The following is a 16194-nucleotide window of genomic DNA, read 5'->3' as shown; positions in this document are numbered from 1 at the left end:
GCGGAGTGTAGTTAATGTGAAAAAAGACTATATCCTCTGGTGAATAATTAGCCTAATAAAATTTAGGTTATCGAGTGTTATTTCAGGAAAACATTTCACGACTTCTAGAGGCTTTCGTGGATATTATATGAAAATGTTACAAAAATGCGAAAATAACTTCTCAATTTAAATATATTCTCTAACAATCTTTATTTGATTTATTTGTTATTCATTCATTTCTCTTTTTTTTTTTGGGGGGGGGGGGGTAGGGGTACTCACTCGCTCAACTTGTCACTTGAAAAGTGAAAATTAAATTATAAAGTAACGGCACAAAATCAATACACTTTTTGTATAAAGGAAGTTAAAAAGAATATAGGTCGACTGTGGCGTGTCGTCAGTCTATTCCTGGATACAATTTGAATCTTAATACATGTTTCATTCTCAAGTGATTTGAATTCTATTGTCTCAACAGTTAAAACTACAAACAATAATGTTTAAATATAAATCTGGTGTTTTGCCGGTCGTTATAAGGACATCCTAACTCGGTTGATCGTAAATTTGTCAGTACTGGATTATAGAATGAGTGAAAATTGTTCAACCTGGAAATAAGCTTTATAAATATAAAACAAAGTTTTTCCTATGAGTAGTGTGTACATGTAAATGGCGGATCTAGGATTTCATCGAGGGTTGGCGTAAGCGATTTTGACCTCCCCTCCAAAAAAATAGGAGGGTATTTCGCAGGAGATTATATAATTGTTAGCGAAAAGCTTAAAGGTCAAGTCCACCCCAGAAAAATGTTGATTTGAATCAATAGAGAAAAGTCCAACAAGCATAACGCTGAAAATTTCATCAAAATCGTATGTAAACTAAAAAAGTCATGACATTTTAAAGTTTAACTTATTTTTCACAAAATAGTTATATGAACAAGTCAGCAGCATGCAAATGAGGGAGTCGATGATGTCCCTCACTATTTCTTTTGTTTTTTGTCTTTCCTGCATAGCAGAGTGAGACTATAGGCGCCGCTTTTCCGACGGCGGCGGCGTCAACATCAAATCTTAACCTGAGGTTAAGTTTTTGAAATGACATCATAACTTAAAAAGTATATGGACCTAGTTCATGAAACTTGGCCATAAGGTTAATCAAGTATTACTGAACATCCTATCAGAATTTCATGTCACATGACCAAGGTCAAAGGTCATTTAGGGTCAATGAACTTAGACCATGTTGGAGGAATCAACATCAAAATCTTAACCTGAGGTTAAGTTTTTGAAATGTCATCATAACTTAGAAAATATATGGACCTAGTTCATTAAACTTGGACATAAGGTTAATCAAGTATCACCAAACATCCTGCATGAGTTTCACGTCACATGACCAAGGTCAAAGGTCATTTAGGGTCAATGAACTTTGGCCGAATTGGGGGTATCTGTTGAATTCCCATCATAACTTTGAAAGTTTATGGATCTGATTCATGAAACCTGGACATAATAGTAATCAAGCATCACTGAACATTTTGTGCAAGTTTCAGGTCTCATGATTAAGGTCAAAGGTCATTTAGGGTCAATGAACTTTGGCCGAATTGGGGGTATCTGTTGAATCACCATCATAACTTTGAAAGTTTATTGGTCTAGTTCGTTAAACTTGGACATTAGAGTAATCAAGTATCACTGAACATCCTGTGCGCATTTTAGGTCACATGACCAAGGTCAAAGGTCAACGAACTTTGGCCATAATGGGGGTATCTGTTGAATTACCATCATAACTTCGCAAGTTTATTGATCTGACTTTTGAAACTTGGACATAAGAGTAATCAAGTATCACTGAATATCCTGTGCAAGTTTCAGGTCACATGATCAAGGTCAAAGGTCATGTGAGGTCAATGAACTTTGGCCACATTGGGGGTATTTGTTGAATTGCCATCCTATCTCTGTAAAGTGTATTGGTCTAGTTCATAAAACGTGGAAATAAGAGTAACCAAGTATCACTGAACATCTTGTGCGAGTTATAGTAGTTTTCAAAGTCAGCACTGCTGCTGTGTTGAATCGCGTGATGCAGGTGAGACGGCCAGAGGCATTCCACTTGTTATAGTTCTCTGCTGAATTACACAATTTAATTTTTACAAATTTGACAATAGGGACCAACTTGATTGAACCAAAACCATGGTAATTCAAAATGTTCAGAGAGGAACAGAACTTTCCTTCACATGACAAAGGGGGGTTAGAACAATTCATATTTCATATAATAAAATACAAAAGAAATAGTGAATGGATGACATCATCAATCTCCTCATTTGCATACCGATCAGGATGTGCATATACATGTAGCTGTTTTGTGAAATTAAGCGAAATTTGAAAATGTCATAACTTTCTTATTTTACATCCGATTTTGATGAAATTTTCAGCGTTGTGCTTGTTGGATTTTTTTCTTTTTATTCAAAACAACTTCTTGTAGGGATGGACTTGTCCTTAAACAAGCACCAAAAAGAAGGGTTTTGGTGCTGGAATAGGATATCACTCAGAATAATGGAGATTTATTTTTTAACCTCTCTAATATTCACGGGACGCAATTTTACATCTTTTTTCTTCTTTTTGCATATTGTGCATCATCCAGAGCTCTAGATCCACATCTACAGTGAATCTAGAGCGGATTTTGAGTAAAACATGTATTTTCACTCACTTTTGGGTGATATTATTCATTATCTCGTTGGGCTGAAGTGATCAGTGAGGTCGATTAACTTTCGCTCAACCAAATTCACCCTGGTTTCTAATTTATAAATATTAATGTTTTTTAGACTGTATTCATCCCCAATCCAGAGAAAATAAATTGTATGCACGGGTAACTGAAAAACTGGTTACCATTAGCTCCGAGGAAAAAACTTGAATAAATAAGACATTCTGTAGTTCAATAACAGGTAAAATATCCGGGCTTTGGCTCAGATCGTATTTTATGCTGGATAGCTTAGCCAACATTAATCTCCTCATTTATTAGGCCTACAGGAAATGAATGTCTTACGCTTAAAATTTAAAGTCTAGTTAAGTCGAATAGGAAATTGGTTTCGAACATAAATAGTATGAAAGCATCCATTTAAAGATTTAGGAATCCACTGTTTTATTTTCCCCACGAACTGTTTCTGAAATGTATTGTGTAATATGAATACGAAGGAGACGTGGATGCTACAGCAATAATATTGGAGAGGAAAAATAGAGAAATGATGACGAAGAGAGGGAGGGGCGAGAGAGAAGGGTGGGGGAGATGGGACGAGGAAGAGGGCGTGGGGAGAAGGGGGAGAGAATGAGAAAAAGGGGAAGATTGAGAGAGAGGAAGGAACTCCGAGGAAGAAAGTGGGAAGGAAAGGGGGGGAGGGAGGGGCATGATTAAAAATTGAATGGTATCTATCACAAGTCTTGTTCGAAGGGGCGCTAGATTGGGATCAGAACCCTTGTCTCGTAATGACGCTACCACGAGACCTCCATGGAGATGGATTATCAGTCACTGAGAATAATTCAGATCTAACGATATTAAAAGCTCACTTCGATCAGTTTTTAGTTCAATGAAAATAGTCCACGAGATTTGGTGATCGAGGCGTTCGTCCACCCGCAGTAATGTTTATTTTACATAAAACATTCATCAAACATGAAATACCCTATAGGACTCTACAAAATTTCATCCCAGGATTCGGAGAGATAACTTTTAGAAAACTGGCAAGACTTAAAAAAGTTATTTTATCCCCAAGGTTACCTGTTTATAGGTCCATATGGAGTCTGCTGCATGAAAAAAATATTTGCCTTTACGAAAATCTATCTTTTATAAAATAGCCAGACTTCGGTCGGCATATGATTCTACCACTGAAATCGATAAAGTGGTCAGGAGAATGCGAATGATCATGTTTCGTACAATCATCCCCCATGCATGTTTTAAGGGAGAAACATTTAAATATATGCTGTATATAGCCCATAAATATTAAATCATAGTTACAGTATTAATATAATGGAAGGAGAATGGTAGATTTATTCTAAAAAAATGTATAATTCTAAATTGATCATGATGATAAGAACAATAAAGATTTGACGACATTTATTATCATGGCTCTTTATATGTCTACTTGTTCAATATTTATTTATAGGTATTGTGTGGGTGAACAGACAATCGAGTGACAAATTATAATGCATCTTTAAAAGAGCATTAACCTTCATCCATAATAAACGAATTTATATTTTATAGCAAAAATAGCTCGTTCCACCACCCACAATACTATTCAATATTCTGACCATTGGAAGTAGATCGTTCGAGTTTCTATTTACAGTTTATTCAGTCTAAAGAGAACATTATTCCGAACTTAAAACTAACAAATAATCATTTTTCAGACGACAGTTAGAATGGCAAGGACGCAATTGTAATTTATTTGAATTGCCTCTTATATGGATGACAATCGGATATACAATATATATAAAACTCAGTGGACAATAACTCTTGAGAGTATATACAGTAGGGGAAGGCGGGGTAAGTTGAGCATAGGGGCAAGTTGAGCCACCAGCCCCAGGCCAATAATGAATGAGTCAGACATTGTGGTGGTGTCATGTATTGATGACCCATAGCATAACACCTAACCCCACCACATTGTTTTTAACTTTGAAACAAAAAGTAGTTTTTTAGAGGGAAAAATATGAATTTCAGCCAAAAAAGTAAAAAAGAGTGTGAAATAGATAAGTGCTTTATAAACACACACGTCTTTAAATATAATAAAGACATGATAACAACATTATTAGTCCAGGTATGGATCTTCATTCTTGTCATAGTCTTTTATATGATGGATGCATAATGAATGTGTGGATACAAAATTATCGCACTAAGTTCGGACTGGGGTAAGTTGAGCCAAACAGCATGGGGCAAGTTGAGCCATGGTAATTCCTATGGTAATGTATCTTAAAAAAACAAACAAACCATAAAAATCGATTGAAATGCTGGCTGAAAGGAGTAAATTTACATGGCTGCTCTTTTCCTTTTAAAGAATGTTAGTATTTATAGAGAATTAGCAAGTGAAAAGACTTTAAACAAAAAATTGACATGCTGGTTCTCCCCTCATACATTTGTACATAGTTTTTGTGGCTCAACTTACCCCAGAAGGTGGCTCAAACTTACCCCATATATGGGGCAAGTTGAGCCATTTGACATCGTTTTTTTCAAAGGTCACGATGACTTTCAGTGTGGGGATAGAAAGTTATATATAGGTGGAAAATATTTCAGAAGAATTAAATTTCAAGGCAAGGTACTTATTTCGACAAGATTATCAATCATATCAATTCTAACATGCAAAAAGCAAAAACTGTCACAACTTACCCCGCCTTCCCCTATATAGTATATATCCAATTATCACCACACAAGAGGCAATTAAATAAAACCACTATTGCGTTCTTGCCATTGTAACCCTTCTACTGAAAACTCTTTGTTCGTTTATTTCTGTAGAATGAGATGGACTACAAATAAAAAATCTCACGATTGCAGAAGTTACGTTCAGATAAAGCTTTTATATTTCTCTCAAATGATGGTAATAAAAAAGAAAATATAATTTTGCTCCAGCTTTTTATGACGTAGCAACCATCCATATTCTCCTCCTCCCAAGACAATACACATTTCCCTTTTCCTAATGTTTGTCCACTTTCTCTGACCATATGGCTCACTGATACAAAAATATAATTTTGTGATAGATTTTGGCATAATGTTTTTTTCTTGGTCTTGAAACCCGCGCGTAAATTGCAACAAAACTCGGGAATATTGATAAATGTGACGGTTTAACACAACACCACCAATCACTGTCATTGCCGATCGAGTTTCTTTTAACTTGTGTTTTGTATTTTAGGTGTGTGTTTTTAAGCATCATATTTATGCGTACATAACTATTTCTCTCTCTCTTAAAACATGCCCACACCAAGAATAATAATTCTTGATAAAAATCAAGCGCAGTTTACAGAAAGGGAAAACATGCCTTCATGGTATTGAGTTACTGGCATTGTATCTATTGTGATTGTTATCACTCTGCTTTTATGAATGAACTTGGCCTTGTGCGGAAATCGTGATCATTTCATTCTGTTCAGTATTTATACGGCATATGTGTCACAAATTGTATTGTGACTCTTGAATAACTATCTGTTGAGTTTCGACCACAATTCCAAGGTTCTATTCAGGCAGTCATCGTTACTAAAGGATAGATTATGTAGGACGCAGGAGTGACCTCTTTTCAGAGAAACTATTCAGTGGTCTGTTATTTAAGCCAACCCACGGGTCAAAGTGCGCTGGCCTCACTCACCCCCATCTATTATTCCCGACCCCCTCCTCCTTCCCGCTTTCTTACCCCACCATTCCTCTCTCGCGCGCGTGCTCTCCCTCTCCCCCCCCCTCCTGCCTTTCCTACTCTTTCCCTCTCTCTCTCTCTGCATTGCAGCCCTTATTTCACACATCTCTTCCCTTCGCCTAAACCAGAGGACGGTTTTATAAATGTAACTTAGCCACTAGTCTTGGTTGTGATTGGCTGCCGAGCTCTCTTTCCGTGATACAGGTTGCTACAATAACAAAGTTACCACGGTAACTTTTTTTGGAACGAGCTCCAGGTAGGGATAATTTAACTATCAAAATGAAGTTGCAGAGTTGCCCTATCATCTCCATGACTCATTCCGTTATGCCACTTCTCTCAATAATCTCTCTCTCTCTCTCTTGTTCTGCTATCTTACACCCTTTTGCAAGTAGGACAATGTAATTGTAGATTAACTAAATAAAAACTGAATGAGGCTTCTTACACTTGTCTAGAACCTCTTTCCCTCTACAACTCTTCCTTGGAAGTTCTCTACTTTGTTTCATAGATCATTCCATCATTATACACATTGTATTCACTTAGCAATTAAATTCCTCATGTATTATAGTTAGGGCTTAAACAACGTACATTCGTATTTGTATACCTAGATGACATTTTCAAGAATTTTGCTAGCAGGTCATAAGTTGTTCAACAGAAATGTTGGACAATGTAACAAAGAACAGCTTTTCACAATTATTTGTGTTTTGAAAAATAGATTTTGTGAAATCTAGGTGGAAAAGATTTTTTTGTTCAGTTTTTATTGTCTTGTCTGGATAGCCCCCTCCTCCACACTACCAATAAATATTCACTTTCCTACTTCATAACCACAGAGAATACAAAAGGTATGAACTCCCAGTTTGATGAAAATTGACAAATCAAATACTTTAATATTTTCTCAAATGACACAAAATTTACAGATAAATATATTCATCAAACATACACATTTACATATAAAACACATATTTTACAACCAATTGCAAAGTCCTTTGTATACTCAGATATTTACAAGCTCAAATATATACACCAGATAAATTCATTAAAAACATTTCAATAAATACCTTCAGATATGTTAATATTCAAGTGAATATTTTAAGATCAAAATGAAGATCCAATCCTCTGAATAATAATAAACTAATCAATTGCTCATCATCCTCAAGTAAGCCACATGAGTGATGGATCATTAAATTCAAATAATATTATCATCACTTTTATCATCATCATTACCAAGGCAGAAATCAAATATCACCAGCTGAATAGTCAAAAGTATTTAAGGAATGTCTATTAATAAAGGCACCAATAACTGGACTTTGCTTACAACATATAACTAGATCATATATATAAAGTGGATTCTCAAACCTTCGGATCGGCTTATTATCTTTCCAATATCCTTTTTCCTAGCTTACTGTGGACTTAAATCAAAGAGAATTGATGCATAAAGATTCATGATGAAATTTAAATGACAATAAAGTATGTATTTTAATCTATCAGTTACTTCAAATCTGCCTAATTCAGCACTAAGTGACTCATGACATTTTCTTAGTGTAATAAGAATGGGAACATCTGCTCACTTCATTTGATTTCTTCATCCAAACACATAACCTTCACTTAAACCAGATTGGTCAGAATTCTCTAAAATATATATTAAACAGGGAAAAGTTTCAATTATTCTCCAAGAGATATTGCTGTTAAATTAAAGAAAGGAAATTCCAGGCCCACATTTCTAAACCAATCAAACATTAGAAATTTTAGCATTGCCATCAATTGCTACTTACAGGAAAATATTGATTTTGATTAGCTATGGAGCAATTCTACTATGGCACCTACCATTCATGATAGACTTACTGCTAATTTAACAAAAGTCCCAATGCAATGGGATCCAAACAGGTAGTGAATGCTAACCTTTCCTGTTTGACCCCCCCCCTCATTAATTTCTTCTTTACCTTCTGTCTGGAGTTCATACCAAACTCAATTTATGTGAGGAATTCACAAGAATCAGGTTTAAAAAATATCCTCTCATGCTGCAAACAAGAATGTACCTAAACCGTTGAAGGGAAGTTCACCCTGAAGAAAACTTTGTTGTAAAAATAGCAGAAAAAATAGTAAAAAATATTGGTGAAGGTTTGAGGAAAATCGGTTAAAGAGTAAGAAAGTTATTAGAGTTCAAAATTTTGGATTTGTGACGTCATAAACGAGCAGCTGTCCCATGTGTTATGTAATATAAAATGTATGAATTTCAAATTTGGTATGGTTCCTGATGACTTAATTTTGTTTTCTTTTCATGATCGGGTGTGAAACGATTTGTCTATTGATATACAAAAGTTACAGTGAAAACCATTGTCAATTTTCTGAGAAAATGACATTTATTTGATTTTTTACCATTCGCTATGTAGGGATGCTGCTCGCATATGACGTCACAAATCAAATAATTGAAATTCTAATAACTTTTTAATTATTTGATGAATTTTTCTCAAACCTTCGGCAATATTTTTTATTATTTTTTCTGCTATTTTTACAATAAACTTTTTGTCAGGGTGAACTTCCCCTTTAAGTACCCTTTCAGCATCTACAATTATCAGCTCATAAAGAAAGCTTCCATTCCTCCTCTCACTCGGTCTATTCAGACCCTTCTCTTCAGTGTTTAGTTCTTGTTTATAAGATTTGCTTTCCATTTGGTAGGCAGATACAGGATTACAATTCCTACAAGAAGTGGGTAAATTGCCACTTGGTGGACACCCAATCATAATTCATCTACAACCAAATTCACCACCTAACCATTTGGTCTATTGCCATTTAGCTCATTATTATCTTGTCTGATTTACAATGAAGCCTATATCCATTTGGATTAATATCTATTTTGATATAACACCATTTAGTCTATATGATTGGAGGAACTGTTTTTGAACTGCATTTTCATTTGATAAAGAGCAAAATGGTAAGCAGTCAAAGTGAAACTTGGACCATATTGATACGACCAGGGTGGGTTTATCCATGATGGCATTAGACAAACTGAGAATTCAACCGTCTGCTAGTAGACAAAGTTGGAACACAAGGAATGTATGATATGAAACCACTTCAATAGACAAGTGACAACCCTTACTCTCCAAACATTTTATTTCTTCTTTCCCTTAGCACTTTTCTTTCCAGGACTCTTCTTTCCTTTAGGGCTCTTCTTGCCCTTAGGTGATGGTGATCTCCTGGCCTGTTCTGCCTTCAACGCTGCCTCCGCTGCAGCGATCTCCTCAAGGCGCTTCTTCTCAGCCTCAAGGAACTTCTGCCTGAAGGCTTCCCTTGGTTTATTGATCTCTTCTCTCCTCTCATCAAGACTAGTCTGTAAGATGAAAAATGAGATGGATACATTTGAGGCATGACATTGTAACAATTGCAAAACGTAGAACTAAAGAACAAACATATTTAGTCTGAATTAACTTTCCTTTTGATATCCCTATCTTCTGCCTGATTTAAATTTGCAATAGAACACGGGCCGTGTGGTCCAGTGGTTAGAGCATTGGACTCATAATCGCAAGGTTGTGAGTTCGAATCCCAACTCTGCCATTGTCTCCACTTTGATAAAATGGCCCGAAAGTGATATCTGTCGTCTATAACGTCGGCCACTATGACTGATTAAGCTAGATGTAAAATGTTTCATAGGTAATTGGTTATATACCAGCTTGGCCTTTACCAGCAAATGCTGTCCTGCCGAGTTCCTACAGGAGTTACCACAAACACAAACTATAATTTTTGTGAAATATTTCCATCGTTTGTGTCTTCATTATGTATTGGCTGCAACACTATGACTGCGTACCGTTACATTGATTAGCAAAACATACTGGGCCCATTGCATAAAAGTTACAAATTGGGGCAACTTTGCAATCCAGCGGTAACTTCCATGCAATCCTTCATTTTGATTGGCTGTTGATCACTGTTACCATGGTAGTTACCATAGGACGGCAAAGTTACCATAAGAGTAACTATTATGCAGCATGGTCTGGTTGAAAGTGATGACCTACCTGTAATTCTATACACTTCTTGAGCTGTTTCTCCTTGGTGAGGTTCCTTCTCTTTCTATCCTGCTCTCTCTCGTCCAGTACAGCCTCTCTGAAGAGGGTATATTCCTTGATCTCTCTCTGCTTCACCTCAAACTGTCTCTGGACCTCCTCTTCATCCTTCAGCCTAGGTTCACCTGTGAAGTCTGCAGGTCTGGAGAAGGGAACAAGGGCACTATGGATAACTCTCATTCTTCACTAATTGTAAATTTCCCATAAGTTATCAAATACATGTGAAATTTGCCAAAGTTAAATTGCTTCGGACCACAGAAATATGTTCAACTTACACAAATTGTGGCTAATAAGATTGAAATAACACAAGCTTTCCATATTCTGGTCTGAAAATCAGCTCAGAAAATTATCAGCATATGGTAGGTCAACTTGAACAGATTCTTCTGTAGTACATAGTTCAGTAGTAAGAGGGTGTGCCCCACTATTCTTAAATTTATTGCAAAACAGATTCAGAATGGGTTGATGTTCATTTCTTCATTTTGTTAATTCACTTATTTTATTTATTTAAAACACGACATACAATTATTTAAAGAGTTGAATGTAGGACTTGGTAATATACTGATGTAGAAATGGCTCTTGAATAGTCTGACACTCCTATTTTCTTTGGTAGCATGTTGTAAATGCATTTACGATGGATGAGGGTGGCAAGCTCAAGATGAAGCATTCCAATCACTGTCCTGTCATAAAACGATGGTAATCAAAAACCATAGAGGCTTACTGATGAAGAGGTTTACAAGAACATGAATGAAAATTGTTACCTGATGTAAGGTGTATAGTCCATGGTCTTGAGGATCTCCTTGGCTGGTGGTGGAGGCGGTGGCTCATTGGTAAGGATAGTATCATTAATTGGAGGTTCCATCTCAGAGGCTGGAGTCTGCGGTGGACCAACTGATCAGAGAATAAGATGATACAGGATTGTGTTAATTAAATTGTTCTATATGAGGCTTCTGAAGTCTTTGCTATCGCATGTAATAAAGAATACTGTTAATTGTGTAGGGATTTGGAGCAATTTTTCAGATCCAATGTATCTTTGAAATGAGTTTAAGTATTCAGGAATACCCGTCGGCTAACACCTTATTTAATGTAGATTACATAAGACAGTAACTATAATATGTAGGGGGGGTTCAATGATAGCTTCTGTTTCATGAAGCAACTACTCAGTGATCTCCACAGACAACTGTTTTAAGCTACTGAAATCCTTGTATCTGATTGGTAGAGAGCACATTTGAAAGACAATAATGGTAATAAGGATTAATGAAACTGGTGCCTTATGAATTATCATGATGATGATGATCATCAACATCACCATCATCAACATCATCATCATCATCACCATCGCCATCATCACCACCATCACTATCATCATCATCAACATCATCATCACAATCACCATCACCACCACCACCATCATCATAATCATCATCATCATCATTTATCATCATTTCTGACATACCTTCTGCTGCTTCTGCAGCCTCTGTTTGTTCTGGTTGCGCTGCTGTCTGGTCTTCTTCTGGTTCTAGCTTGATCAGATGTTCTTTGAGGAACTTCTCCCTTGCTGCTTGTGCCTTGGCAGCCCGACCAGGATCAGCTGCTTCCCATGCCTGCTTCATAGCACGGATCTCATCCTGACGTTCCGTATCACGGCGGATCTCAACCTCCTCCTGAACACAGAAAACAGTGGGTAGATATTTATTTAGCATTCAGAGCCTTTCACTAAGGTGAATAGATCCTGAAGTATAACATTTTGCAGACAGTACTTTTGACATTACTAAAAATCAGATAACAAAGCGGTGTTATCATTACTTCAAAAGTTTGAATAGGAATGAAACAAATTAAACTGCTATCAGAGAGTTGTGGCACAATAGTCCATCTGAAGTTGAACCAAAACTTTAGACTGGAGTTTAAATCAAACCCGAATTCAGATCATGAGGCTAAGAAGTTCAAACTCACCGTTGGTGTCTGGTCCAGGACCACTCTAAGAGTCCAGTTAGGCTTGGTACTATCAAACTGTTGTGAGGATGGTCTAGACGCGTTGCCTTTGTCCTTATCTTTGTCCTTGTCTTTACCCTTGTCCTTGCCCTTCTTACCACGATCCTTAGCTGCTGCCTTGGCATCACCCTTACCTGGGGATAGAGGACGCTCTTTGTTGGCTGTTTAAAAAAAATATTGCATAGGATAATTAATTAAACTGACACCAAAATTAAGCTCAGTAAACTCATCAGAGTTGAACATAGGGGCTCTCTCAATATTTGATATAGATGATGTGATTGATACTTGGTATACATGACAACTGAAAAATGATAATTTTCCCACTTCCATTAGGAAACATAAGGAATTCAAGAGTAATGGTACACATATACCACATTCCTTACTAGCCTACTTAAAACTTAATATATCATGGTCAAAGTTTACGACAAATTATTGCGTATCTTGTAGCATTGCTATTACAATTAAACAATATCTAGCAAAATCAAAATTGAAAGAAAGAAAAGCAACTTAAACTTTTTGCACAGTATACTAAATGCTCACAGCATCAAAGCTTCATGTATAATGTACATGTAGAAGAAATAATCGTAGTATATATACTTGTTTATAAGCAATAAATATACACATACAATGAGACAGGGAATAAGCATATTTTCCTAAATTATAACACATGGAAAATATGTACTGTAGTTAAATATGATATTTGAATATGGACAATATTGTACATTAGTAATATTTCAATATATACCAAAAATTACAATTACCCTTTATCTAATTATATATATCGTCAAATTTCACAGCAGTCATATTTCATTTTAAATAGATTCATTGATATTAAGTAAATTTTCTAGACAATACCTGTATAAAAGACCAAATGTACAATATTGTCCATATTTATATAATTCATGTACATGGATGAAGACAACAACTATGTTTGAATACTGAATGCCAGTATCATGATTTGAGTTCAGTCAAATATGAAGTTCAAACCTGAAGAAAAATGATCCAAATATAGCACTTCAGCTAGTTTATGTTGACATTTAAGATTTCATATCAATATCTCTCTCTGAATTCCAGTTTAAAACAAGTATAAAGCTTTATACAGGGATAATATTGACAATTTCATCACTATTTAGTAAAATAAAACTAAACATATCAAGAAATAAACATTTCTTTGATTTAGGAATATTTGTTAATTAACTTAATTTCATAGAAATTTAGAATTAAAATCATCATGAGATATGAAGATTAACAAGAGCAATATTATTTTCAATTTTCTTCAGGTTTGGGTCCATTTCATTTCATCTTCATAGTGATAATAAATGAAATTAACTCAATGTTAATTGCTAAGCTACTGCATGGTCATCAATTTCTATCTATTGTAAGTTCTAAGCTGTATTGCAAGGCTTTGCAGTTAGTTATAACAATTCAAATGTAACTCAAACACTTTCTTCTACAAATGGAATAAGTTGTACACGTACATCATGATGTAAAATCACTTCTGCAAAACATGACAGGTAATTCATTATTTGTGAAGCTTCATGACATGACTTTGCTTATCAATCTATGATTGATAATTCTACAGCTGTACATTCTACAATTCAACACACTGACTAATATGTTATAAGGACTGAGAGCAATGTATACACTTGGCAAAAACAAAGTATGGCAATTTCAATTATTGGAATTTTCTATTTTCACTGGCAGTTTCATAGATAAAGAAAACTTTAATCTCAATTCAGTCACATGAACATATGTCCTAGGGCCTGTAACATAAAAGATGCAATCGATCGATCAGTCAGTCAGTCTCAATCAGTCATTCATTCAGTCAGTCTCAATCAGTCAGTCATTCATTCAGTCAGTCAGTCTCAATCAGTCAGTCAGTCTCAATCAATCAGTCATTCAGTCAGTCAGTCTCAATCAGTCATTCAGTCAGTCAGTCTCAATCAGTCAGTCTCAATCAGTCATTCAGTCAGTCAGTCAGTCTCAATCAGTCAGTCATTCATTCAGTCAGTCAGTCTCAATCAGTCAGTCAGTCAGTCTCAATCAGTCATTCATTCAGTCAGTCTGTCTCAATCAGTCAGTCAGTCTCAATCAGTCATTCAGTCAGTCAGTCTCAATCAGTCATTCAGTCAGTCGGTCTCAATCAGTCAGTCAGTCAGTCTCAATCAGTCAGTCATTCATTCAGTCAGTCAGTCAGTCTCAATCAGTCAGTCATTCAATCAGTAAGTCACTCTCAGTCAGTCAGTCATTAATTCAGTCAGTCAGTCTCAATCAGTCAGTCATTCAATCAGTCAGTCAGTCCCAATCAGTCAGTCATTCCATCAGTCAGTCAGTCATTCAATCAGTCAGTCAGTCATTCAATCAGTCAGTCAGTCACAATCAGTCAGTCATCCAATCAGTCAGTCAGTCTCAATCAGTCAGTCATTCAATCAGTCATTCAATCAGTCAGTCAGTCAGTCTCAGTCAGTCAGTCATTCAATCAGTCTCAATCAGTCAGTCATTCAATCAGTCAGTCAGTCTCAGTCATCCAATCAGTCAGTCAGTCATTCAATCAGTCAGTCAGTCTCAGTCAGTCAGTCAGTCATTCAATCAGTCAGTCATTCAATCAATCAGTCAGTCAGTCAGTCAGTCAGTCATCCAATCAGTCAGTCACAATCAGTCAGTCATCCAATCAGTCAGTCAGTCAGTCTCAATCAGTCAGTCAGTCTCAGTCAGTCAGTCAGTCAGTCAGTCATTCAATCAGTCAGTCAGTCTCAGTCAGTCAGTCATCCAATCAGTCAGTCAGTCTCAATCAGTCAGTCATTCAATCAGTCAGTCAGTCTCAGTCAGTCAGTCATTCAATCAGTCAGTCAATCAATCAATCAATCAAGATTCACAATCAATTGTAAATATTGATTGTGTCTTTTTATGTTACATGGCCCTGGCCTCTTAAAATTGAGTATACAATTGTTTAGATCAGAAAGAAATTATTTATTTTTGTCAAATGTATTTGACAAAATAAAAGATGCAATCGATCGATCAGTCAGTCAGTCTCAATCAGTCATTCAGTCAGTCAGTCTCAATCAGTTAGTCATTCATTCAGTCAGTCAGTCTCAATCAGTCAGTCAGTCTCACTCAATCAGTCATTCAGTCAGTCAGTCTCAATCAGTCATTCATTCAGTCAGTCAGTCTCAATCAGTCATTCATTCAGTCAGTCTGTCTCAATCAGTCAGTCAGTCTCAATCAGTCATTCAGTCAGTCAGTCTCAATCAGTCATTCAGTCAGTCAGTCTCAATCATTCAGTCAGTCAGTCTCAATCAGTCAGTCATTCATTCAGTCAGTCAGTCTCAATCAGTCAGTCATTCAATCAGTAAGTCACTCTCAGTCAGTCAGTCATTAATTCAGTCAGTCAGTCTCAATCAGTCAGTCATTCCCAATCAGTCAGTCAGTCCCAATCAGTCAGTCATTCCATCAGTCAGTCAGTCTCAGTCAGTCATTCAATCAGTCAGTCAGTCACAATCAGTCAGTCATCCAATCAGTCAGTCAGTCTCAATCAGTCAGTCATTCAATCAGTCAGTCAGTCATTCAATCAGTCAGTCAGTCAGTCTCAGTCAGTCAGTCATTCAATCAGTCTCAATCAGTCAGTCATTCAATCAGTCAGTCAGTCTCAGTCATCCAATCAGTCAGTCAGTCATTCAATCAGTCAGTCAGTCTCAGTCAGTCAGTCATTCAATCAGTCAGTCATTCAATCAATCAGTCAGTCAGTCATCCAATCAGTCAGTCAGTCAGTCAGTCACAATCAGTCAGTCATCCAATCAGTCAGTCAGTCAGTCTCAATCAGTCAGT

General features: G+C 36.3%; 1 protein-coding gene across 5 annotated transcripts in view; it reads right to left on the bottom strand.

The window, feature by feature from the left end:
- Positions 1-8830: 8830 nt before the first annotated feature.
- Positions 8831-16194, bottom strand: part of LOC121413438 (androglobin-like) — an 81353-nt gene continuing 73989 nt past the window's right edge. For all 5 annotated transcript variants that reach the window (XM_041606254.1, XM_041606256.1, XM_041606257.1 and 2 more), the window contains 5 exons: positions 12331-12530; positions 11834-12041; positions 11139-11268; positions 10333-10522; positions 8831-9653 (listed from right to left, as the gene is read on the bottom strand). In XM_041606254.1, coding sequence (XP_041462188.1) covers positions 9435-9653; positions 10333-10522; positions 11139-11268; positions 11834-12041; positions 12331-12530 — 947 coding nt within the window. In that variant the 3' untranslated portion in view covers positions 8831-9434. The remainder of the gene's footprint in view (positions 9654-10332; positions 10523-11138; positions 11269-11833; positions 12042-12330; positions 12531-16194) is intronic.

The sequence above is a fragment of the Lytechinus variegatus genome, chromosome 4 (genome assembly GCF_018143015.1).
Source record: "Lytechinus variegatus isolate NC3 chromosome 4, Lvar_3.0, whole genome shotgun sequence".
NCBI classification, from domain to species: domain Eukaryota; kingdom Metazoa; phylum Echinodermata; class Echinoidea; order Temnopleuroida; family Toxopneustidae; genus Lytechinus; species Lytechinus variegatus.
Note: the sequence above shows the minus strand (reverse complement) of the source record. Positions and strands in the feature narration are given on the sequence as shown.